Here is a 24,864-nt window from a genome sequence, read left to right as displayed (position 1 = left end):
CTTAACTGCGCAAACACGAAAAACTCGTAATTTAGATGATATGTGCGTTCACAGTCCTAAATAAATTCAAGGGAATCAAACTATGGACATTTGAAATTGAGGTCCGCTCCGGAGACCTATCGCTGGACGCAAGGGGACTGCGTAGAGGAGGCCCAATTCCATCCCATAGCAGGCTGATTTCCGTTGCCACTTCGGTCGCATTTTAATCGGTTTTCAAAAATGTCCGCAGTCACGATGATGAGTGCAATGCGATCCAATATTTTTCCTTTATTTTACGGTGTGATCTTATCAAATGCGAGGAATAGCATTGAAGTGTTATGAATTTGAAAAATCGAATCATCATGAGTGTAAATTCAGTGTCGACACCCCTAATTATACGTTATTTCTCCGTGAAACTCGGATCAATTTATCCGTCAGCGACGCGAGTGGCGACTTTTTTAAAAACCCATTTAAATGCGCGGTGGGTGAAAACACATTTAGAGGTCGACTTGAGGATCCTGTTTAGTAACATCCTTGGCTGATTTCCCATGGCAATAGGGTAGTTTCCTTCATCAAAGAAAACGAAAGGCATTGATTGCGATTCGTTACCCACCATTAGTGTATTCATTATATAAAAATTATTTGGTTTTAGAAATACCGGTTTAGTCGAATGGCAATGGTCAATTTTATCCTCATTTGAAAAAGGCCAAATTGGCGCCAATGCGATGCCACTCCACGTGACGTCACAGGGACCTAGTTTCTATACGATTAGATAGGAGTTTTACATCATCTGAAATTACCAATGCATGCATGAGGCACAGAGCTCAGGGAAACATATCTTAATAATCACCTATTAAAACTGGCTATGGTCGGAAAGTTTTCTTCGTTTGATAAGGTATTAATAATCCTTATTTAAGCCAAGCGCTGCCTGCTAGCAGTCTGCATCGTATCAGCGCTCAAAGCCTCGCCCCAAGGTCACCTCACTTGGCGGCAGGGGGAACTAGAACGACGTCACACGGAGTTTTCCCAGCATTCATACTTAGCCGTCGCGTTTTCGCGCGCTTAAAAATGTTCACTTTTCATTTAATCGCGAAAAATAGATGTCGTCATTTAAAAATATAAAAGCGTGAAATACGTACTCCAGAAGTAATAATCTTTCGATTTAGGCAATAAAAAAATAATAGGAAACCACCCTATTGTGCCGAAGTTCATGTGAGGACCTTGCGGTCCATCCAAAATGGCAACGCGAGGGAAGCCGCAACCGGTTGAGAGCCTGAAAGATTTTATGCCTTCAGTCAATGGCTGCTGGCCAACATTAATGTATTTTGAAGAGCTCAAATACTTATATTGTCGAGGTAATCGTTTAATTTTAATTAAGGAACACCAGTCGTCAGCACATAAAGCATTTTGCCCCGTTTGCAACCGATTACCTCTCCTCCGACGCTGATGCTTCCACCATCGGAAATTGGATTCACGAATACACTCTCGTGGGCAGTTCCCCTACGTTCCCCAAATCAATCGTTTTTTGTTCTTTCATGAAGCCTTCTTTCGACTTCGGAAACAGAATCAAACTTGGGAGTTGAGCTTGACCCTCCGATAACGATATCAGAGCATTTTTTTACAAATACACATAAAAAATCAGGAGCAGAGGGCATTTTAAAATAACGTGTTCCATCAGCCACAGATGAATGTGTTGCCATGGAATAGCTGCAGTTAGCGATTTAATATAGGTATTTTATTTATTTTGAACATATGGTGAAGAAAGAATTTTGGTCCGCCTTTTAAACACATTTTGCCTGGTCTATTTGCTACCTTACAATAATAATAGAAGTAAAAATTTCTGTCCGGTATAATAAATGTGATAAATATTTGAGAAATGTTTATGAATGATATTTTATCAAATTGATTTTGTTTTGAAGCTTTCATTCTGAAACGATTGTAAAAGATTGTTCACCAAAGTTGTCGCGGGCAGGTGAAGGAAGAGCTATTTACTGTATTAAAGGAAGGAAGAGCTGTTTACTATATTAATTATAATATAGCAAAAACTTATTATCGGGTTATTATAATTATTAATACGTAATAATAATTATAATAATAAATTGTGTTTAAATAATAATAAGTGTTTGGATAATTTATGTTTGTAAACGGATTATTATTAGGGGTATTATTATATTATGGGTAAACGGATACTTCGACTACGATACATATATGCCATATACATGTATATAAATGCAAAGGAGAGACCAAGAGAGGCCACAAAAACGAAGGCACACAAATAAAATGAACACTCGTGTAGTTTCAAAATTTCGGCCTCTTCTCGGTATTCTTTCTTCGGGAAGGAGACAAGTGGTGAGTGAAAGTATGACCGGAGGAGATTAGGATAAGAAAGTGGGAGGGAGAGGGTGGGGAGTGGTGGGGAGAGGAAGGGGAGGGTCTTAGAAGTTAGCAAGGCCTAATAAGACTAGGATTGAACGCTTGGTGCAGCCATATGCACGATTGCTACAAGGTTTTCAATTGTAGTGGTGAGGGAGGTAAGTATTCCTAGGCTGAAAGAATTATCACAATCTAAATTGGGGGAAGAACATGGGTGGGGACAGGAAGCGAGGCAAATGGATTAAGGGCTCAAGAGGAGCCCTTCAGGGATACAACACTTCGAGGCCGGGAACCAAGTCAGAGACTTATACGCCCAATCGCCCGGGGAGGGGGCGGAGAGGAAGGGAAAAGGAAAGAGGCGCCGCCGCGATAGGAGCCCGTCGACGCCTCTGGGGTAGGATAGGGAAGGAAGGGATGGGACGGGGAAAAACACCTCAACGCTATAGAAGCGAAGAGGGCCCAACAAAATAGCGAAACCAGGCAAATCCATTAATGTGCCAGCGATTTTAGAGAATTATTCTATGAGGAAGAAAAATCCATCGATCAAATCGCTAGATAGGAAGCGAGGCAGATGGGGAGGAAGGATCGCAGAGGGAGCGATGGTTGTTTAGCCGAAGGTTGAGTGAAGTGACTGTTAAACCGATGTAGAAGGCGAGCCAAGAAATTCACAAAAGGATGTAGATTACATTATTAGTAGTGCTGGTGGGGGATGGAGTGAAAGGGAGCGGAAAAGTGAGAAGTGTTTTGGAAGTGATTGGCATATGAGAATCGCCCAGGTTTTGCAAAGGGGTCGTTGGCATGGGGTAGGTAAAGTGTTGGTTCGGGTTGTGGACCTTGAGAGCGCTTTGGTGGTTTTGAGGATGGAGGAGAGATTTGTTGGCCGTTGGAAGGCTGAGGATGGGCAATTAGTGAAGATGTTTTCAGTAGTGAGGTTATTATAGAGTAGAGGAAAGGGGCTTGTAATAGTTCTATTCGCTGACTGCACCCAAGGGAAGCAGGTGGTGGAAAGTGAGAGGTTTGTGGGAATTTTGTTAGGGTGATTTTTGGGTCTATAGGATTTGTGCGGGATTTTCTTATGCAGAATGTTGTCAGGATATCCTCGACGAAGGGAGATTTGGGCAGGTTTTAAAGAAATTTGAGAAGGCTCAAAAGGGCCTCGGTGGCGGCGCGGATAAGTCCTCGCCTACCATACCTCGAAGGTCGCGGGTTCGAGTCCCGCCTGGATAGATGTCCCCTTCCAGGACACGGGTGTGTGTTATCGTCTGTTGTTGATTGTTTAAACTCCCGATGTAAATGCCACGTTGTACTGTTTTCGGGGGTAATTGAGATCAATAAAAATTTAAAAAAATATTTCCATTGAATCAGGGTTATTGCAGATTCTATCTCCTCGCATAGAAAGAGAGTAAAGGAGGGCTCATTTAGTGTGTGAAGGATTACAGCTGTTGCGGTGAATGAACGATTGCCAAAATGAACGATTTCGATGAGTGTGCTCGATGAGGCCAAAGATGAAAAATGTCGTCAATGACGCGAAGCCGGACTAAGGGTCAAAGTGAATGGGACGATAGGAAAGATACTTCCAGAAGGCCAGGAAATAAATTTGAATGCGAAGGGCTGAATTTCCCTCCCATGACGCGGCCTTTGATCTGTTGTGGATAGTGTTTGTCATTGAAAGAGAAGGCGTTTTTTGTAAGCACGAGGCCAGAGAGATCGACTATAATGTCGGTGCTTGATGTTGAGGTGCAGGTCGATTGTCTAGAAAGTGCCGAAGGGAGGCGAGGCCTTTGTCGTTAGACATGGAAATACGCAAGAATGTTTTATCGATGGTGGTCTATATGACATATTCGTCAACAGGAAGAGAGGCAGAAATAAGGCGATTGAGAAAATCATATTATATAATCTTATCTTAATGTAAGATGGAAGAGAGTGTACAAAAGGCTGAAAGTAATGATCCACGAAGGATGAGATGAATTCTGTGGGAGAATTGAAAGGAGAGTTGATTGGGCGACCAGGTCATTTCTCAGCCTTGCGCATCTTGGGTAGAATATAGAAGTGTGGAGTTCGTGGATGGGGATAAGATAATTAGGAAAAGTCACCATTAGAATACCCTCTTCAGGTGCTTTTTATTTGAAAAAAAAAGATTGGATGCTCCGGTGAAATGCAGGGTTGAGGTCACGTGAGTTAGGTGCGTATGAAGAGGTGTCAGCTAGCTGTTTTTGGACCTCGTGTAGATAGTCGGTGGGGTAGAGCACAACAGTAGTGGATACTCTCGCAGGCAATGACAATGTCAGAATTTTGTCTCAGGTTGCTAGGCGCTCTCTTTTCTGCTGTGGAAAGGTTTGTTGAAGGATTGAGAGAGCTAAGGAACGTGGGGTCCGATACTTTTGAAATAAGAAGATTGGTGAGTGTTTTGATTGGAAAAGGTTTCGGTTCGTGAGGGTAAGGAGGTTTGATATTAGCTATAGAGGGATGGGCACTCGGAGTTTGAAATTTTGCGGGAGCCGTAGTTCACGACCAAGATTTCCAAAAGTTTTAAAAGAGGAACTTGGACCTGAGTGGAATACTGCTCACCAGTTTCTTCTACCGCCTGCCCCACTACCCTAAACTTGCTCAACCGCTCTGTCAACTTCTTTCTCGCTGTAGCCCGCCATCGAATCCCCACACTAAGATATTATGCCCGTAACTCTATCCTATCCTTCCTCGGGATTTCTAGCATAACTAACCACCGTGTCTAATCTGCTCTGATGTTCCTGCATAGAATCTTCAGCGGTTCTCTCCGGACAAACGAAATTCTCCCTCTTTTCCGTTTTCATTTTCCTCCTCGACCCTCACATAGTAACTCTTTGCTTCGCATTCCGCGATTCCGCCTTTCCATCCCTCAACGCTCTCTTTTCTACCGAATCCCCACATTGTTTAACTCCGTGGCTTCAAAAATTCCTTCCCTGGACCTCTTTTCTTCTTACACTATTTATACAAATCCTCTCCAAATTTCCCCCTGAATAATTCACCACTGTTCAACCCATACTCACCCTTCTTATGTTCAAACGCTTTGTTTTCTGTTTTTTTTAATTTATTGAGTTATCTTTAAGTAGTTATTTATTTATGGATATGGATAACAACCAATGTAAAAGCCTTTGTGCCGTTTTTGGTGATGAAATAAATAATCTTCTATATTATTTCTACTGTATAGATACCTTTTTCTCAACTTTTTCTCAACGCAACGAAACTCTACAAATGAGGTACCAAAATGCACAGAATTTATCAGAGAACATGCAACGGAATATCTTACTCCCTAAATATTCCTATTGTTTCCTAAAATTGGTTTTTAAATAACTAAAAAAATACAAAAAAAAACCTGTAAATACTCCTGACGTTAACGGCGCACAAACTGATACATTTGTTCATTTGCAACAAAATCTCGTATTCTTTAAATAACTTTTATCAAAATGCGGCTGATTCCACATTCAAGTCTCCTGTTGATGCCTAACTATGAGTCATCATGTGCGTTTAACAGAGGATAGTGTAATTACTTCCAATGTTGTGCTTAAAGAGGTCCTCTGACCTCAATTTGTACATGACCATTCCAATTAAATTTGTACAGAAGACCCTGCCTTTTTTTCTACATTTTAAAATTGGAAACGCGCCTATCCCTCTGTGGACCTGCATTGAAAAGAGCGGGGGAAGCCCGCTGGGATCGGGCGCAGCACGCTCGTAAATGTATAAATCTCCATGTTTTCTCGAGATATTGAGCGTCACTGAAGCATCGGTCTAGCGTTGCGTAAACTTGCGCCAAGAACGGGGCAAGACTTGGAAATGAACAATTTTTTTACGGTTAAAAATGAAAATAGGCCAACCACTGAATGCATAAAATGTTGACTTTATCAACTGCTTTATAAAAATTACTACGTCTATATTTTTCTAATTTAAGACACAAAAATTAGAAAATTCATTGTAACAAATCCGCGTATGCGTGCCCCGGTATATCCTATGTAGATTGAATATTTTTTTTCTAACAAGCCAATGTATTGCTTATTTTTGTAGTTTCATTGAATTTTTTTCTTAATTTATTATCATTAGTCAAAAATTATTAAAATCAGTGCAGCATCTCTTGATTTATAAATAGTGTAACTAAAATATTCATTGATAATTAGGCGGTACGACGTTCGCCGGGTCAGCTAATAATAAATAAAAAATGATCGCCAGAGATTGATAGTTTCACTCACATCTTTCTGTCACGGGATCGACTTAGAAAGACAACACCTCCTCCAGTTCGGGCATTTCGTCTGGGATGAGGGTGTAGAAAGATAAGTTGACCACCATTTTTTTCCGGGGACTGATTATGCGGCCGGAAGTACTTGGGGATGAAGGAGAGGGGGGTAGAGGGGCATGGAATCCTCTGCGGAGGAGGCCGAGGGGTGCTGTTGCTGGAGGGGGTGGAGGAAGATTGAGGAGGAGTGCGAGGTCAGGTGGGTGTAGAGCAGGACTGGCAGATTTGCGGTTAATATCGGAAAAGATAACCCTTTTTGCTAAAAAGAATAAGAGGAGAGAAGAGAGTTTTTTCAAGTCTTTTTGACGCCTCATAGTAAGAGACTTAAGGGCAGAAAATCCAACGATTTGATCGATTGATTTTTTTTCCCTTCAAAAGGAAATTCCACCAAAATCGTTGGCACATTAATGGCTGATGCCTGGTTTCGCTATTTAGTGGACCCTTTCCGTTTCTATAGCGGTGAGGTGTTTTACCCCGTCCCTTCCCTACCAACCCTATCCCTATCCCAGAGGCGTCCACGGGCTCCTATCGCGGCGGAGCCTCTTTCCTTTTTCCTTCCCATTTCCAAACCCCTCCCCGGGAGCGCGGGCGTATGAGTCTCTGACTTGGTTCTAGGCCCCGGTGCGTTGTAACCCTCAGAGGACCCACCTTGGTGTCCTAATCTCTCTGAAGAGCAGAAATACACATGTATGTGGTACTTGGTATATAAATTCAAATTCACACAGGTCGACTTAAGCAAATGTACACACATAAATACCAATAGAGGATGAAACAAAGGGATTGGAAGACATATATATGACGCTGAAACTGCGATGGCGTGGAGATAGAATTATGAGCGAAATCACATGAAAAGATCTCGAATCGATCGGGAATCGAACCACGGACCTTCTACTTTCCGGGCGGATGCTGGGCGGTGTCTTACTCCGTGATGAAATTATCTCTCTTGTTATATATTTGGTCGTGCTTAGTGGTCGCAGCAGTTGCCATATCGAGGAAAATCTTCTCACGAACCCATCATGATATCTATTTTGAGCAGCTAAAGACGAGTCACGGATCAGGCGACTTTTTTTACAAATGAAAATCTGTTGCGAGAATTAAAATACTGAGAGTCGCTTTTCTGCTTTCGAGACTTCTGTTTGGAACTAAATATTATGTATGTTCCGATTTGAAATGCTCAGACCCAACGAATTTTCTCTATATTTGTCATGAATCAATTTCAACAAAAATATTACAGCCAAATTATTTAGAAACCACTCCCACCTCTGAAACAAAAGATAAAAACTATCTTATATATTTTTGATGCCTAAAATGACGTTATTATAGCCAACTACCTTACATAGTATATGCATATGTAGGGAGTTTTTCAACAACAATATGTAATAAGTGAATAGATAAAAAATTAACTTGTAATATATCACACACCATTTAATAACCGACCCGGGTTTAATCTACTGCACAGGCATTACCAAGGTATTCACGAACTATTCGTGTGACCAGAATTGACATGCTGAGAATCGATTTTCTCGCGAGGAAACTATTGTACACAACTGAATATAATATGTATGTGCAACCATTTGAATTTCTTATGCCTCGTTCAATTTACGATTGATCCAACGATTGTTGGAACTACCGTGCATTCACACAACGATGGTTAAAACCTGTGCTGCCCTCTAGTGCTGACATCTAAAGTGAACGAGAATTTGACGCTTAGCACAGCTGTTGAGGTATGCAGGGTCAAGATATTACTGTGCTCAACGTGTATTTAACAAATAATTTTTCTTCCGCCCGTATTCTTCCTTCCTTGGACAAATCAATGAAAAAAAATAGAGCGAAGAGAGCTTCACGAACTTTTCGTCTTTCTCATGTCGCTTCCGTTTCCGGTCTCCCAGCGCCTTACCATCGCAAAGTGGCAACGTTCGGAACTACGTCAACTATTGTCAGGACATGCATTAACACAGGTAGTTCGGCGAACTATCGTTGGGACGATCGCTCGGACAATCGTAATGTGAACGAGGCATTAGGCCCAGCGAGAAAATTGATGCCTTGAAAATTCTCTGATAATGCCTAAGGAGTAGGTGAAAGCTGGGTCGATTATTAAGGCCATTTACACGGGGCACGACATTGCGCAATCTGACATTTGCACGAAGGCGCATCGAAATTGCGTCGAGTAAAGCGGTGAATTGCTAGAACACATGCAAGAATGCGTGGATTTGAGTCGGAAAAATAGCCCCTGCTCTGATCCCAAGCTCGCATTCTCGAATTTCAACACGTGTTCAGGGCTAACCTGCGAAATGACGTGCTCCCAGTAAAACGGCCTTTAAATATGTTGTGGAATATTCGCAGTCTCTTTTTAATCTATTTACTAAGAATGCAGTTCCGCGGAGTAACAATATCATAAATTCAGTTTAATATACATCAATTCAGGTAAAATTTCATCGAATTCCAACTAAATTGACTTCTATATGTGTTTGGTTTGCAGTATAACTTTATAAACTTCAAAATTGCATATTATACATTATAAATATTTTTATACGTATATTATATATACGTGTGTAATGCACTGTCTATAGCCTACGTATACGTGGGGTTTTATTTTCTTCATAATGAATTTTCAAATACATTCTACCACCAACATCTCAGTGACGATGGAATTATTGGTACGGATAGTAATGTAAACCCTATGGGAACAACGAATGTGTATTCGATATTCATCTTTTTAACTCGGCGATGACCGCTAGATGTCTCTTCCAATGGAGGGGGTTCGTAATTTGTCGCAGAAGATCGTTTCCTTTCGTCATCAAGTGATCTCTTGAACTTGATTATCGTTTCTTTCAAAAGCGCCCTAATCGGAGCCAAGTCACAGTCGCAGTCTCTTCGGCAGTGCGATCTTTCAGTCTCCGTGTTCTTCTTTGTGACGAGGTCAACACACACTCCAGCGAGTCTCTAACTACCAACTCAAGGGCTTCTTAACAAGCCATCGGTGGATGGTTTACGAGACGGAGCTACACACAATTTTGAGGTGATATTCTTAGTACATAACAGTATTATGTTGTAGAGTACGTCGAAAGCGAAGGTAATTTTAGAACTCACTCGGTTAACATTTTTGAGCAATTTTTATCTGAAAGAAATCAAGGATAATGAATGCACCGAAACATAGAAAAAAATTTCCAACGATTTAAAAAAAAAATGTTACAATTTTATGAGTGAATCGATAAACTTAGGGTTTTCACTGGTGATGTGATGTAACGAAGTAAAAGTAGTCGAATTACTGTTATGGATTTAAAGTTTGGTACTTTTTACTTGCAATTACATTTTTTATTGCAATGTACCACAAAGATCGTGCGAGAAATCGTTACAAATTAGTAATCAACAGAGAGAATTTAATTCCAGGTGCGCATATCGAAAGGCAGTTCCAGATACATTAAAACCTCATCCACAGGGGTAAATTTTCAGGAGAAATGTCTAAATTTTCTAAATAAAAAAATTAATTATTATTTTATTCAATGGCATAGAATAATAGTAATAAAAATGATGGTTTTCATGGTAAGGCTCCCTATTTGAGAAAATATGTACAGCGATTGCATCGTGTACGGGAGCGAAATTGAAAGTAATTCTGCTGATTACTTCTTCAACCAGTAATTGCTTGTAGCGATATATTACAAATTTGACGGTGCAATTGTAATTGAGCCTGATTGCATTTTTTCAACACTTTTTCCATAATTATGCATAATACAGAAATACGCATCTGAAAATCTGATGCAGAAACAATTTGAAAACAACGCGGTATTAACCTGCAGGTGTAGCTTAAAATATGATAAAAATATTCGTCAAAATTGGCAATAATAGTAGTATGTTGTACTTCGATACATCGCGATGACGAAATTTGCCTGTCAGCACCCATTTCATTTATGAATGCCTAAATTGCCTAAATCAATCATTTTAATTATTAATGTATGCAATGACATTATATGATGCTGGTTTTCGTGTTAGTATTCCCTTATTGAGGCATTAATGGCAGAGACTGAAAGCTGTCTTTGTTTTTTTTCTTTTAATGATGTCCGATAAAATCTTAAGAAAGGAAATTTATATATACTTTAATAAAATTGACAGCCAAATAGCCCACGTTTTTCGGCGTATGTCAGAAAGGGGTCACGCTTAAAGTTAGTTTTCTGAAGAACGTCCAATATATCGTGCCGTCAAACTGTAACAAAGGTGGATTTCGTAATGTGAATGTGACATCCGAAACTGTTTTAATCGACAAAATAATTTTAAAGGGAGCGTAACACCTTGACGGAAAGCGTAACCCTCGGAAGATAATAATAGCGATTTATTTTTGTACGTCAACTGTTTGTAACGCTGCATTTTCATAGGTAAGGGTACAAAATGGAATTCGATATATGTATTGAATTATGTCGATAACACTTAGTGATCATCAGTGATAGGTCTCGAAAAATCTGTAGTCATTTTAAATAATCCAGCGCCTTTAATTCGTAAATGAAGTTTTGCATGTTGTTTAAATTCGAGAATAAGGGACCAATATTCGCAGCTAATATGTATATCTTGATTTTTGGGATCGCAAATGCATAATGTTTTAAAACTGGAGATATCATTGGTTTGAAGCCTATTTTTCCTAAACTTCGCCGCCGCTAAACGAGCAATTTTTCTTGATGAATGTACAAATTCATCCTTACCAAAATATTAGGTGAAAAATTTAAGTTCATTATGGCCAAGTTTCACTAACAAAACGGGAATTCGAGAACCTATGCAGTCTTTTTTTAGTCGATATCCTGGAGAATTACTAAGTTAAAATATTGGCTTGTATCTAGAAATATTTTCGCTTGTTCATATGATACCACTGTCAGTAATCACCTGTATCTCGAACATTAGAATTTTTTCCAAATAGATGTTGAGGAAATTTTTAATGTTACTTTACCAAATTGTTATAAAAATGCCGAACTAGATAAAAAAGGGATATTTGATGCGCAATTATCAAACGAAGGAAACTTTCCGACCTTAGATAATTTTAATAGGTGATTATTGAGAAATGTTTCCCTGAGCTCTGTGCCTCATGCATGCATTGGTAATCTCAGACAATGTAAAACTCCTATCTACTCGTATAGAAACTAGATACCTGTGACGTCACGTGGAGTGGCATCGCATGGGCGCCAATCTGGCCTTTTTCAAATGAGGTTAAAATTGACGATTAAAATTCGTATAAACTGGGTTTTCTAAAACGAAATAATTTGTATATTATGAATTTATACTTTAGGAGCCACTTTATTGTCCATGTTATTTTATTTCATTCCATTCTTAAATTTTGATGACAGCAATGCTACTGGCAAACCAATAACGACTCACTAAACTCATTCATTTCATTCTTTTGAACTATCTTAAAGTCGTTCATTTTGTCTTTGCGTCTGAGCTGGTGTGACTGAAGCAAGTGGGGGTGAGTGGAGGGAAAATTTCTCGACACGTAACTTTCCCTTTGCCAATCAGCAGACAGTAGGCGTGGCCTAGCGCTTCGGAAATAGGGTTGTGACTCAAATGTACATTTGAAAATATTCGCGCATAATTGCGTTTTTGTGTCAGCTTATGATATGGGGGGCATTACAAACTTAAAATATAACGTATAAAATAACGCAATTAGTCACTATATTACATTTAATATACGAAAATCTGTGGAAAATCTGCAGGCCAAGAGATCAAACGGCTATCCATTGCGCAGAATACGGATGATATCTCGGCAGCCTTGCCTGTACAGGGGTGTAGCTAGGAATTAAGGCTGGGAGGGGGGGTTTAGGCGCAACTAATACTTATGAGTGTGGGGGTATTGCATACCCTCCAGGGTAAGTGGGAGTTGCTGGGGCCCTCCTCCAGAAAAATAATTAAGAATAATGGTTCAAAATGGAGAGTTTTACGGCTTTCTGAGGGATATTTCATTAATCCTAGCACTATGCTATAAGTAATACTGATCCAATTAAGTAAAATGGATTGAACTTAAAAATTTCTCTGAGCTCGGGGGGGGGGGTTTATCCCCCAAAACCCCCTCGCTGCGCCACTGCTGGTACACACTGAATTTTTACTGAGTTCACGCGAAATATTATCATGACAATTGTTATGTGTTAAAGGTGATTCCGGTAATTTTCCTGCATTAGACATTTTTACCCTTCACGATTTTTAAGACGATGAATCCAACGTCAACGAGGTTAGAGGAGCGATATTGATGAGGTAAGTTCGTTCACCGTCGCATGGGCGTACTTACCCAGAATCAAAACTAGCTGCGGCCGTTCAAGTTGTAACTTTTTTGCACAGAAAAGGTTAATGACACCAAAATTTTAAGGAAATTATGACAGCATTTATTAGTTTTTATAATTCTCTTTGCTGTTCTCAAGATAGCTGCCATCATATGGAATGCTGTATTCCCAGAATATTTTCCCATACAAGATAGCTTTGAAAAGCAATTTTGAAGTTTTTCATATTTAATAGGGTGGTTTCATATTATTTTTTTACTGCCTCAATCGAAAGATTATTACTCCTCGAGTACGTATTTCACGCTTTCACATTTTTAAGTGACGATACATATTTTTCGCGATTAAATGAAAAGTGAAATTTTTCAAGCGCGTGAAAACGCGACGGCTAAGTATGAATGATGGTAAAACTCCGTGTGACGTCGTTCTGGTTCCCACTGCCGCAAGTGAGGTGACCTAGGGGCGAGGCTTTGAGCGCTGTTCACTGCAACCTTATATTGCTATATTAATTTCCAATTCCAAAATTAACTACTTTAAGAACAGCTCGAGAGAGACACAACGATTCAGCCGCAGGGTATGTGAAAGTGGAGCGGGAGGGAAATAACTGCATTGTTAATGCACGAGTTTGCCCCGAGCAAAAAATTAGGAGCAAGTCCTACTCATTAACACTGAAAATATACGAAAAGGAGGAAATATTTAAGCAGTTGAGCTGCTGAAATTTTTTTTCCTGCTCCTTTTCCTCCTCAGTCATCTTGTAAGTGCTCGATTTCTAAATAGCAGCCGACCGATTGTGGTAAAGAGCGGAGCGGTTTTGCAGGGCACAAGTCATGATTGATTTCTTTTTTCTACCCACAGAGAGGACTTTATTTGGCTGGAGGGATCATTTAAGGACCCCCTGAAATTATCCAGGAGATGAGTTTGCTTGTGGTGGCAGCTCTGGCTTGGGCTATCGGCCTGCCCCAGTTTGGGACGCACAGTACCATTTTGGCGGCCGCTGAGGATCCGAGCAGTTTAACCGAAGATAACCCGATAAAACTGGACGCATCCTACAACACTGATTTTAGTATGATCTAATTACTGTTCTTTCTGTTTTTTTGGTTCATTGAGTCATTTTATAGTATTTTCTCATACCTGATTGTGCTTATTTTGAGCGGTATTTTCTCTTTTCCGATTCGTGATTGCTGGTTTTGTTCTATCGCCCTCACAGCGGCGATATGATCGAATGATTACTGCTTTTAAGTTGGCTTGCCCTGATCCAGGTTTCGACGGGTGACCGTTATGCTCTTTGCACATTACACATTTTCGCCCGAACGGTCAAACCTCGCACGGGTTTGAATCGTGGCCAGTTGCTTTTCATATTGTACGATTTTAACCGTGCAAAAAGATTATTTTATCAGTTCTGTTGAAAGTGAAACCGGTTAAAGTTGGAACTATAAATCGTGAGCAAATCATTGTGCTATGGATGATTTGTCGTCGTAGGAAAAGAAGATGGCGCAATCGCCTTCACTGGGTCCATTCAATTAATCAGACACGCGAGGAAGTTGTATCAGAATGGATGTCTAAAATTTTGTCCCATAGCATAGGTTTTACTTCAACGAGCGAAATCAAAACTTTAGCGTCCATTCGTACCATCATTGCTAGAAGTCAACCGAAACACACCAACTGATACCAAACAAAGAACCAAGCCAAAAGTACTGGAGACAGCTCCCGCACGACTGAAACCGTCTAGTGTGAAAGTCCGCATTTGTTTACGTGGATCACTAAGCAGAAAGACGATACGGTAGCCGTGTTCCTCCTTTTCGTTCGTTCACGCGGGAATTGGAAGAGTAGGGAGGGCACCCAGGCCCAGCAGCAGTGCTTTTCAGTATAAACACCCTACATGTACAATTTACGTAAACCCAGAGATCCCAGATCACAAGACTTATTCGACGAAGATCAGGAAACCACCATTGAAGCAACATTACAAACTTTATCAGAGGAGGAACCCGCGGAACTTACCATGGAGGGCCAACTACAGCAAATGGCGGAGCAACTTACCGCGCTTACCCAAGCGATTGCTACCCTGCAGAACCGTAGCCACCGAGAGACAAGGCCTGAGCAACCAGCCGTGACGTCACGACGAGAAGGGTTAGATTATTGCCACTCGTCGTTCGCTTGAACGATCGCAACTGGAGTGAACGTAATTCTTTCTAATTAGATAGTAGAATTCCTTCGCATTTACTTTGCTACGTTAAAATATTTACCACAAATATTTCAGGTTTACTTTATTCAGCTCTTAACGTCCTTATATATTTAAGATTGCAAACTAAACCACCGAAAGTAAGCAAACGCAATGCTCGAACTTCTTGTTCAATAACACATTTTTGCTGCAGGGAATCCTTTGAAAAGCAACAAGTCATTAGTTTTCTCCAAATATATGATAAATTATTCCACGAGACGTTAATTAATACGTTTTAAAATCTGATCGGAATGAAGTAGCTGGCAAAGGCTTTAACCAAAATTCTCAGTATATCACTCCGGTAGCTTTAGACATCTCACTTACTTGACGTGCTCCTCTCCGAAATTGATTATCTGGATACCATGAACCTTTTTAAAAATAAAAGTCATAGGGGAGTGAAGGTGATGCATAAATAAGGATGTCAACAGTTGCGTATTAACATGTTTATTATTATCATCAAAACTCGAGTGTAATTGTACACATCACAGAGGACATTCTCAAATGCGGCTGCACACATTTCCCTGGTACTTTTACTTTTAAGCAGAAGTTGAGAGATAGAGAGAGAGAGAAGAATTGCACTAAATATCTACATATCTGTGGAATAGTCAGGCTTGTTAACAGATTTCAAGGACAGGTGTTCGCCAATAAAGTAATAACAGGGATCACTGTCTGGCATGACAGATTTTCAGTAATCAGAGGCAATGACTAAGGAGTCACTGCTATATCTACCACAAGAGGCAGATCAAAACATTTGGGAGAAAGTCTCACCTAAGATTCCAACATTATAAACATTCTTGCGTAAGCTAAACTTCCCTAGTTTTAAAATTGGAACTTTTTTAAAATTAACACTAACATTGCGCGCCTAGTTTCCCACAACAGAGAGCTAAATTCAAGGTATGGGGTTGAGGATAATGTGTTCGGAACAAGTATGCAGTCATGCTTATGAACCACTGTCCAAACATTTCACAAATCAAGAAACTGAACTTTTCTCCAAGATTCACTAAGCTTGAAATAATATTCTGTCGGTCGTATGTCTCCTTCATCCTAATGCTTTCCTCCACCGCCTCTTCCAATGCAGAAAATTCCTTCACCTTTATTCGTTTGCCTGGGCTCTCCCGTATGCTTGCCTGAGAAGACAGGTAGATGGGGTAATAGAGAAGTTAGGATGTCACAGCGTCTCAGTCGTGACCATTTCAATGGTGCGGAAAGTAATCTCGCTGTCCTCTCATCATACTTCCCTAATTCACGAATTATGCCATGAGGAGCAAAATTCTCTTCACACACACCTGTAAAAGTAATTCAATTCACTATTTAGGTCTCAGTACAACAATCAAATTAAATATTTTACATATTTACGCTCATATAAAAAGTAATCCCTTACTTCCCATTACATGATATTTTGAATGACTATTAATTTATTTTAAAGCATTTTCAATTCTTTAGACTACTCTATTTTTCTATTCTACCCCTCATGCCTTTAATTTTTAACTTTGAGAAAACTGAGGCGTGTATAGGGACACCAATGGCTACAATATTTATTACGGAGGCTTCCGCGGTGAGTTATTTGGTGATTGGTTTTCGGGTTCATTCAGCATTGACTCATATTTTGCAGACGACAGTTTCGGGCGCGTTCCAGCTCCCGTCTTCGGGTACAAATGATAATCAATGATAATGTCCAATCATTTGGAACCGAAGACGGAAGCTGGAACACGCCCGAAACTGTCGTCTGCAAAATAGGAGTCAACGCGGAATGAACCTGAAAAACAATCACCGACAACAATATTTGTTTAACTATGAATAATCGAGAATTATGGCTTACAGGAATTAATAAGAATTGATTCACCAAATAGGAGTCATAAATAAATAAAATTTGACGAATTGCCCAAATTTTTAACTAGAAAGCAATAACTTTTCTATCGCTGCGATCAATACAATAAGCCTTCCAATAAAAAAAGCTATTAATAAATGCTACTCTAGCCGGTTGGATTTTTTATACCACGGCCGTGCTTCTTTTATTTATAATTAATTAAGTAAGTACTTGAATATTTGGCCAGCAAGACTAAATTTACACTCTTTGACTCCTCCAAACAATAAAATTAAAATAATTTACACACTTCCAAGTACAGGAAATCTTGGACTGCAGTCAATTAAATTAAAAGAAATTCTAATTTTTTAAAGTAGCAAGTGAATGCCGCTATTCAACTCCTCATCTCTTTAATTATAACCCACAAGATTAATTGTAAATATTTATATTAAATCATGAAAATATTTCATTCACATCTTTTATGCACTTGAGTAATTTCACTGTGCTACCTTTACTTATTACCATATTAAGAACCTTTCAGTAATAGCTTAAAGCAATATCAATCTGAATTAAATGATATACTTCGATCCACCAAATGGGATTCATGACTAAATTAAACATGCCGAATTACCTATTTAACAATGAATAACTTTTCCACCACTGCAATCATTACCAAAAGACTTCCAATAACTAAGGCAGGAACGTTTAATAAATGTTTAATCACTCAGGAGACTTTAAAAGTATCCATCGATTCGTGCCCTTCAAATTTAAACTCGGCAATTTCATCGAAATAATAAGTAGGCATCTTTAACAAAACCAAAAATTATTTTGAACACACTTTCATCAATACCTCTATAATTATAAGATACGTACCTTATTGTTCTTTGTTGGCTCAAGTTCTTCTCTCATAATGGCACGAATGGATTTTTCTCAAACTTCTGGACGCTCGGGAAATTGAAAACAGACACCTTGGGCCCCGTCTTGTAATTTCCTCGGCAGTCAGAAACACTGCGGTAGTTAGACTAATTGCACAACTTTTTACACTTTAGTAGAACTTCAGTAACATCCACTGCTACCGTAGAACGAACCACTGCTAAAAACCTCTTTAATTTCTTCAAATTATAGTTTTATTTTCACGTCTCACTCATTCAAACGACTTCTGTTTACCTCTTCGACAATGCTACTATCCTTCCATCAACAACTCCCTAACAACATTTGTAACCCCACTCGTCCTGACGTCACCGACCTTCTCTGCTCGCTTGCGTAGGCCTTGTCTCTCGGTGGCTACGGCAGAACCCGGTCGCAGCACAGCAACAGCCCACCACGTGGGAATCTCTACGACCGCCTCCACCACCTCAACATCTAGATCTTCCTGCGGAAGAAGAGGTATTAAAATTATTTGCAACCTTGAAAACTAACGCTAATTCCATTAGATTTAAACCAAGGGATCAACATAAAGTAGCCTTCCTCCTCGGACTAGCAGCTGATTGGGAGACCCACGCAGAAGCCTCTAAAAGGCTCCTTTACAACAGGGGCAGAATTCTTGTCGCAGTGGCCACGATGGGGTGGCCGGACACCCTGAGAATGCTGCCATCCATCCCCACCGACCTGCTAAGAATCCCAGAAGGGTTCCAGCCGTCCCAACAACTGCTACCGCAACAGGGCCCCTGGAAAGGCGGACCACCACGACAACAGCATCAACCTCAGCAGCCCTTTCGGGAACAGCCCCGGCGTGGCCGGGGCCGCAGGGGATCCAGGAATTACTAATGCACCCATCCTGTCACAACTGGCAACAGATGCAGCCGATCCTGACGAGGCCCTTCTCCGCTGGACCAGTTCTGGCGAGCCCGATGACACGGAATCGTTGCCTGGGTCTGAACCAAGTACAACAGACGACGAACCCGATCCAGACAACGAGGATAGCGGCCACGATACGGAGGAAGACGCAACGGACAGCACGCCATTCAGCTGGAGGGACAACCCGTCGCCAACACCAGCCCCAGACCTCCAGGAAACGGACGACGTCAACATCGAGATCTTCACCACCCCCGAAGCGGAGGTGCACCTCCTCCAGGAAGAAGACATCCCAAACGTGAGTCCGATAAAGCCCTTTAATTACCTGACCCAAATAAACACAGTGATTTCACGCATTAGTGCCGCAATGCCAAAACCTAGGGACGCCCCATATCTGTCGTTTGAAACAAAATCAACTCCGGTGTTACAAAAATATATCTCAGGCCTGGTGAAAGCAGGCATGTTAGTATTATGGCGAACCTAGTGTAATTTCAGATGCTTTCTCATTCCTAAAAATCCCTCCGGTTACAGAATGATATACGATCTTTCGCCTTGGACAAAATATTATATCACTCCAAAAATTTCCCTTATGGGTCGGGGAAAAGCCCTTTCAACAATTCCCAGACACTCTTATTTGGCCAAACTGGATCTTCGCAGTGCCTTTTACCAAATACAGATTCACCACGCACATTGGAGATTTTACGGGATTAAAATTAATGGAAAGACGTATGCCTTCACGCGACTGCCCATGGGGCATAGCCTCTCCCCAGCTATACTCCAAAGATGGGAAGAGGATGTTAAAGTGTTAATCGAAAGAAAATTCAAAGTTAAATTTGCTATTTAGATGATTGGCTATTCCACTCTCCTCAACAGCTCTACATGTATCAAATCTGTGACTATCTAACCACCACGTTAGGCATTGAAATAAATATGTCCAAATCACAACTTATATGTGTAAAAACTATTAAATACTTAGGAGTGCTCATAGACACCGCCGAAGGAACAGTGCAACTAACACCAGCATCAAGAAGAAAAGTGCTCAGTGTCATTCCCATTATCCCTAAGTTAAAATCGTCCGACATACCCAAGGCGGCAGGCTATCTAGCTTGGGTAGCCTATGTTCTCCGCTTGCCCACCTTTCTTATCTCGCATGTATACAAAAGGAACATTGAATGGTGGCTCATCCTACAGGAGTCCGAAATCTTTAATAGAAAAGTGACGTATATCCGTGCAAGTGAAAATGTGGACGTGTACACCGATGCAACCCCCACTCAGGGGGGAGTGGTAATCCCAATTTGGGAACTATCACAAAGTTTTGATATACCAGAGGGGTACTCCACTAATGCCGCTGAAATATATGCAGCCCTAATTGGTTTGGATAAAGTAATGGACTTACTTAGTGCTTTTAAATTGACAAATGTTAATATTCGAATGCATATTGATTCGCAAGTGGCAATTTACGCCCTCAAGAAAGGGCAATCTGTTATTTTCCGTTGTCACCCACTGTTAATATCAATGTATATGAACACCTTAATAAATAGAGAACAGTCACATACGGTGACCTGGGTCTGGGTGCCTTCCGCCGCCAATCCAGCCGACGAGCCCTCGCGGGCCGTGCGCTAACCAAATATGCTTGTCCCCAGTGGCACTGGACAGCTGCAATGCTAAAAATCGTGCCCGTGTTGTAGCCGTTCAATGTGAAAGGCCTCGTACACTTCTTCAGTGTACTCATAGAGAAAGGCCCGTGTGGTTTTCTTCCCGCACGGGCGAAACCGTGTAATGTGTAAGGAGCGTTATTTTTATGGTGATGAACGCCAGCAAAGCACCCGTGTAGGTATAAATAATGGTCTCAATTAGGCTAAGGGAAAATTTTTGCTGTTATGAAAGAAAGACACTGATGTGGATCTTGTTATGCTTCATCTGCATCTAAATACTTTCCTGCAAACAGAGAGTTCTGCCCTGCATGCCCTAAAAATTTGTAAAAGGGAAATAAGACTTTCTTAATCTGCTAAAGCTGCTAAGGAACAATTAACCTGTGTTGACAGGATTTATGCATGTTACCTACCTGTCTTTTCTTTCCAGTTTTTTATTATTGAGTATTTGTTTGCAGCGATTTAAATAATGTTCTTGATAAGCGTGGTAGCCTATTGGGTTAGCCCTTCCGGCTGTTGATCGAGGGTTCCCGGGTTCCCAGGTGAAGCCTTCAGACACCCCCAAACGAAAATCCTCTAAATGCGAGTTGGCCCAGGAAAAGTAACTGGCCTGTTTCGGCGTGAGCTCTACCCTAATCTATCCAAACCAGCCTTCGGATCGAATCACTGAGTCAGGGGCGGTCTGGCCAGGTCGGCTGGTTGGCTATCGCCGAGGGCCCTGACCACAGGAGGCCCCCACAACGCTCGCGCTTATTGTGAAGCGTATATGAAAAAGGTAATTAATAAAGAATCAGACCACTTGAAGCAAAGCTCTTTTTGAAAATATAAATTTTTTAGTTTAAAATTTAAATTTAAAAAAGTTAAAATTTAAAAAAACGCTCACTTAAATGTTTTCACTAATTTGCTTTATTTACATTATACTCACAATCAGTGTAAAATGGTTATATATAAAGTAAAGGAGTCCGAAGAATAAAAAGAACCTGATTCTCTTTTTTAAAGCTTATTTTACAGGTTTTTTTAGACTTTTATTATTAAATTTTACAAGCTGAGAAATTCTCACTTTTTACAGTGTTTTTTTTTCTGACGAAATCGCTACTTTTATCAACTTTTATCCCGTTTTTAAGAGCCAGAATAGCGTAAAAATTAATTTCATGCAATTTCCTAAACTTTCCCCGGAGAGGGCCCCGTCATGAGCCCCAGCCGAGGCTCACTCATTCACTCCACACCGCCCCTGAACTGAGTGATAAGCGTTTTCAGCATATTATAAACTGTTGTGTTAGATTTATATTTGACTTACGAATAGATGAACGCGCGTCAAAATATTTAGCTGACTTCATTGGTTACCTCTCGCTTCCCGAAGGAAATACTTTCTTGGGTCTTCCCTTTTCACACTCTTCAATGATCGTTATCCTGCCTACATCTATCATCTATTTACCTTTACGAAAAGACTTTCCAATCCCGATCTGACCCTACATTCCTTCACATTCTCATTACCCGTGCTAATATCTACTCCAATTCTTTCCCAACCGCTGCTTTCAAGTTTTGGAATTCGCCACCCTCCTATATGATTCTCTTCCATCCTCCCAATGATTCTTCTTCCATCATTCCAAAACCAAATGATTTTGCTGTTTATAAACCCAGAAATAAAGTTGTGTAACTTGTGTTTATGTTTAGCCATATATTTCTATATTTATCATTATGATGTGAATTGACTTTGATTTCTTGTGTGTGTATTCTGTTTGTTGCGCAGGACGTGCCATTCATATAATATTTTGCTCCGTTATTCACCCCAGAGCACAAATAAAGTTTTAATTCATTCAAGCCGGCTAAATTAACGTGTGGTGGGGGCTGTCAGGACAGCAGCCATTAGCAAAAAAAAATAAGAAGCACATGGATACGTTTACATATCCCTCAATGCCCTTTCCTGGATGCCATTTGTCTAGGGATTACAATTTCGCGGTATACAGCAGTTGGCCATCCTTATTTAGATCCATTTTATTCCCATACGGAATAGTAACATTAGCTGACCGATGGCGACCAAAATCGAAAGGGCTTATGTGATGCTTGATGATCTTGGGAAGATTGGTTGAGACTCTCCTCAACCTTACAAATGCCTTGCGTAGTTAATGGTCGCCCACACATAAAGGGCAGAGTCCTCTAGATTGCTCTCTCAACACTACTCTCTCAAGTTATTATATGGCAATATAGAGGACTCTGATAAAGGGTAAATAACTCCTAGCTCGTCGATCCATGAAAAGCGAAGCGAGCAGCGATATTATGCATGACAGTTTCCATAGCGACATATTATTAAACATTATTCTATTTTTGTTTGTTAGGAAATCATAAATCCATGTTTGGTAAGATATAAGTATGCTAGATCCTTAGCCGATTGATGAACGAAACATTGGTATCGTGTTTCGCTGAAAATATAGTCATCATTTTATGTTTTCGCTTCATTTTTTAACTAGCTGAACCGGCGAACTTCGTACCGCCTAACATTCAATGAACTTATAGTTTAAAACTCAATGAACTTATAATGAACATTCAATGAACTTATAGATCAGATTTTACTTAACTTATAGTTTAGTTGCACCGTTTATAAATAAAGAGCGGCTGTATCGTTTTAATCATATTTGATTAATTATAAATTAAGGTAAGGTGGGGTAAGTGCGACCCCTAAATAGCATACATCAACTTTAACTAGCTTAGGAAAATTTTCTAGGCTAGCTAAAAACAGGAGATTCAATGTATAATATGTATGTGAATCACTGAAAATGATTATTAGATTAAAAATCCTCTCTTTGTAAAGTGGTAATTTTTATAAATTTTTACTTAAAATCTTGTAGAGGGATCGCACTTACCCCGTACATGGGGCAAGTGCGTCCCATGGCTGATGTGCAATATATTTATACATTACGCGGCACATGGGGTAAGTGCGATTTGCCCAGAAATTCAGCTGTACACTACTTTTTAAATTACCAAATTATGTTTAACCATCCTTGAGAAATCAACTTTTATCTTAGGCAATGTAAGTAGATTTTTTTTCTCGCGTTTTTTGGTTAATTATGGCACAGTATGGAATTGTTGTTTAATGTGTTTTTTTAATGATAGTAACAGTATTCAACTGTTACACATTAATTCAAAAGTGTATTTAAAATATCTAGTGTGCATAAAAGCTGAATAAATAAATTTTAAAAAATTATAAATCTTGCATATGACAACAAATCTGAATACAAACTAGATTGTAATGAACAAAGAATTTCTTCTCTAATGTAATTTACGTTATTAATATAAAAAAGCAAAAGCAAAAAACTCATGGTCTTCAACCAATTGAACATTGAATATTTATTTGTTTATTTTAAGTGTTACCCCGAGAAAGATAGGCAAAACGTTAACTTTCCTCGACGACCGACAGAGGGCTTAGGTAATATTTTTACATCATCTGCCCTGCGTCTGTGCCCACCTGGAAGGGTAAAGGCGACGTCGCAGAATGCTCTAACTACCGCCCGATCCGGCTTTTATGACACGCCATGAAAATATTCGAAAGAGTGATTGATGCTAGGCTCAGACACATTGTTCACATCACATCCAACCAGTGTGGATTTGTAAAGGGGAGTGGCACAACAGACGCAATACACGCAGCTAGGCTGCTCTTGGAGAGGCACCGAGAGAAGAACAAGCCAGTGCATATGTCTTTCCTTGATCTGGAGAAGGCCTTCGATCGCGTGCCACACGGCCTTATCTGGCATGCCCTCAGATCTCACGACGTCCCTGAAGTCTACGTGTCATGGGTGAAGCTTCTCTACACCAACGTCACCAGCTTCGTCCGTTGCCCATCAGGAATATCACCGCCTTTCCCAATAACTGTTTGCGTCTACCAAGGATCGGCCCTCTCTCCGCTCCTTTTCATCCTGTGCATGGACACACTCACGGCCTGTCTCCAAGAATCACATCCTTGGTCACTACTGTTCGCCGATGATGTCTTCCTTGCCAGCACCACCAGACCCGAATTACAGCAGCGAACTCAACTATGGAAGGTACGACTCGACAACTATGGGTTGCGATTAAACACCAAGAAGACTGGGTACATGGAGTGTGGACCTCAAAACGATGGCATGATCAGCATCGACGGCGAGGACCTTGAAAAGGTCGAGAAGTTTAAATATTTGGGCTCTGTCATCAGCAACGATGGAAACACAACCGCCAGCATACGAGCTCGAATTAATGCAACATGGCTGAAATGGCGCCAAGTGACTGGCGTATTGTGCGACCGTCGAATTCCCGAACGATTCAGGGCCAAAGTATACAAGACCGTAGTCCGCCCAATGGCCCTATATGGAGCAGAATGTTGGCCAGCCACAGCAAATCAAGAACAGGCCATGCATGTCATGGAAATGATGATGCTGCGATGGATCCTAGGCATCTCCCGCCTGGATCACATCAGGAACGAAGACATTCGGAAAAGAATGGGAGTTGCACCGATCACAGACAAGATGCGGGAGGCTCGACTGCGGTGGTATGGGCATGTGGTG

At 40.5% G+C, this 24,864-nt stretch overlaps 1 protein-coding gene across 1 annotated transcript in view; it reads left to right on the top strand.

Moving 5' to 3' along the window:
- Nucleotides 1–9,459: 9,459 nt before the first annotated feature.
- LOC124156478 (peptidoglycan recognition protein 4-like) overlaps nt 9,460–24,864 on the top strand; it is a 28,796-nt gene continuing 13,391 nt past the window's right edge. The window contains exons 1-2 of the mRNA XM_046531048.1: nt 9,460–9,635; nt 13,720–13,927. Of these exons, the coding sequence (XP_046387004.1) occupies nt 13,777–13,927 (151 nt within the window). The 5' untranslated portion in view covers nt 9,460–9,635; nt 13,720–13,776. The remainder of the gene's footprint in view (nt 9,636–13,719; nt 13,928–24,864) is intronic.

The sequence above is a fragment of the Ischnura elegans genome, chromosome 3 (assembly GCF_921293095.1).
Source record: "Ischnura elegans chromosome 3, ioIscEleg1.1, whole genome shotgun sequence".
Lineage (NCBI taxonomy): Eukaryota > Metazoa > Arthropoda > Insecta > Odonata > Coenagrionidae > Ischnura > Ischnura elegans.
This window is presented reverse-complemented; position numbering and strand designations above follow the sequence as displayed.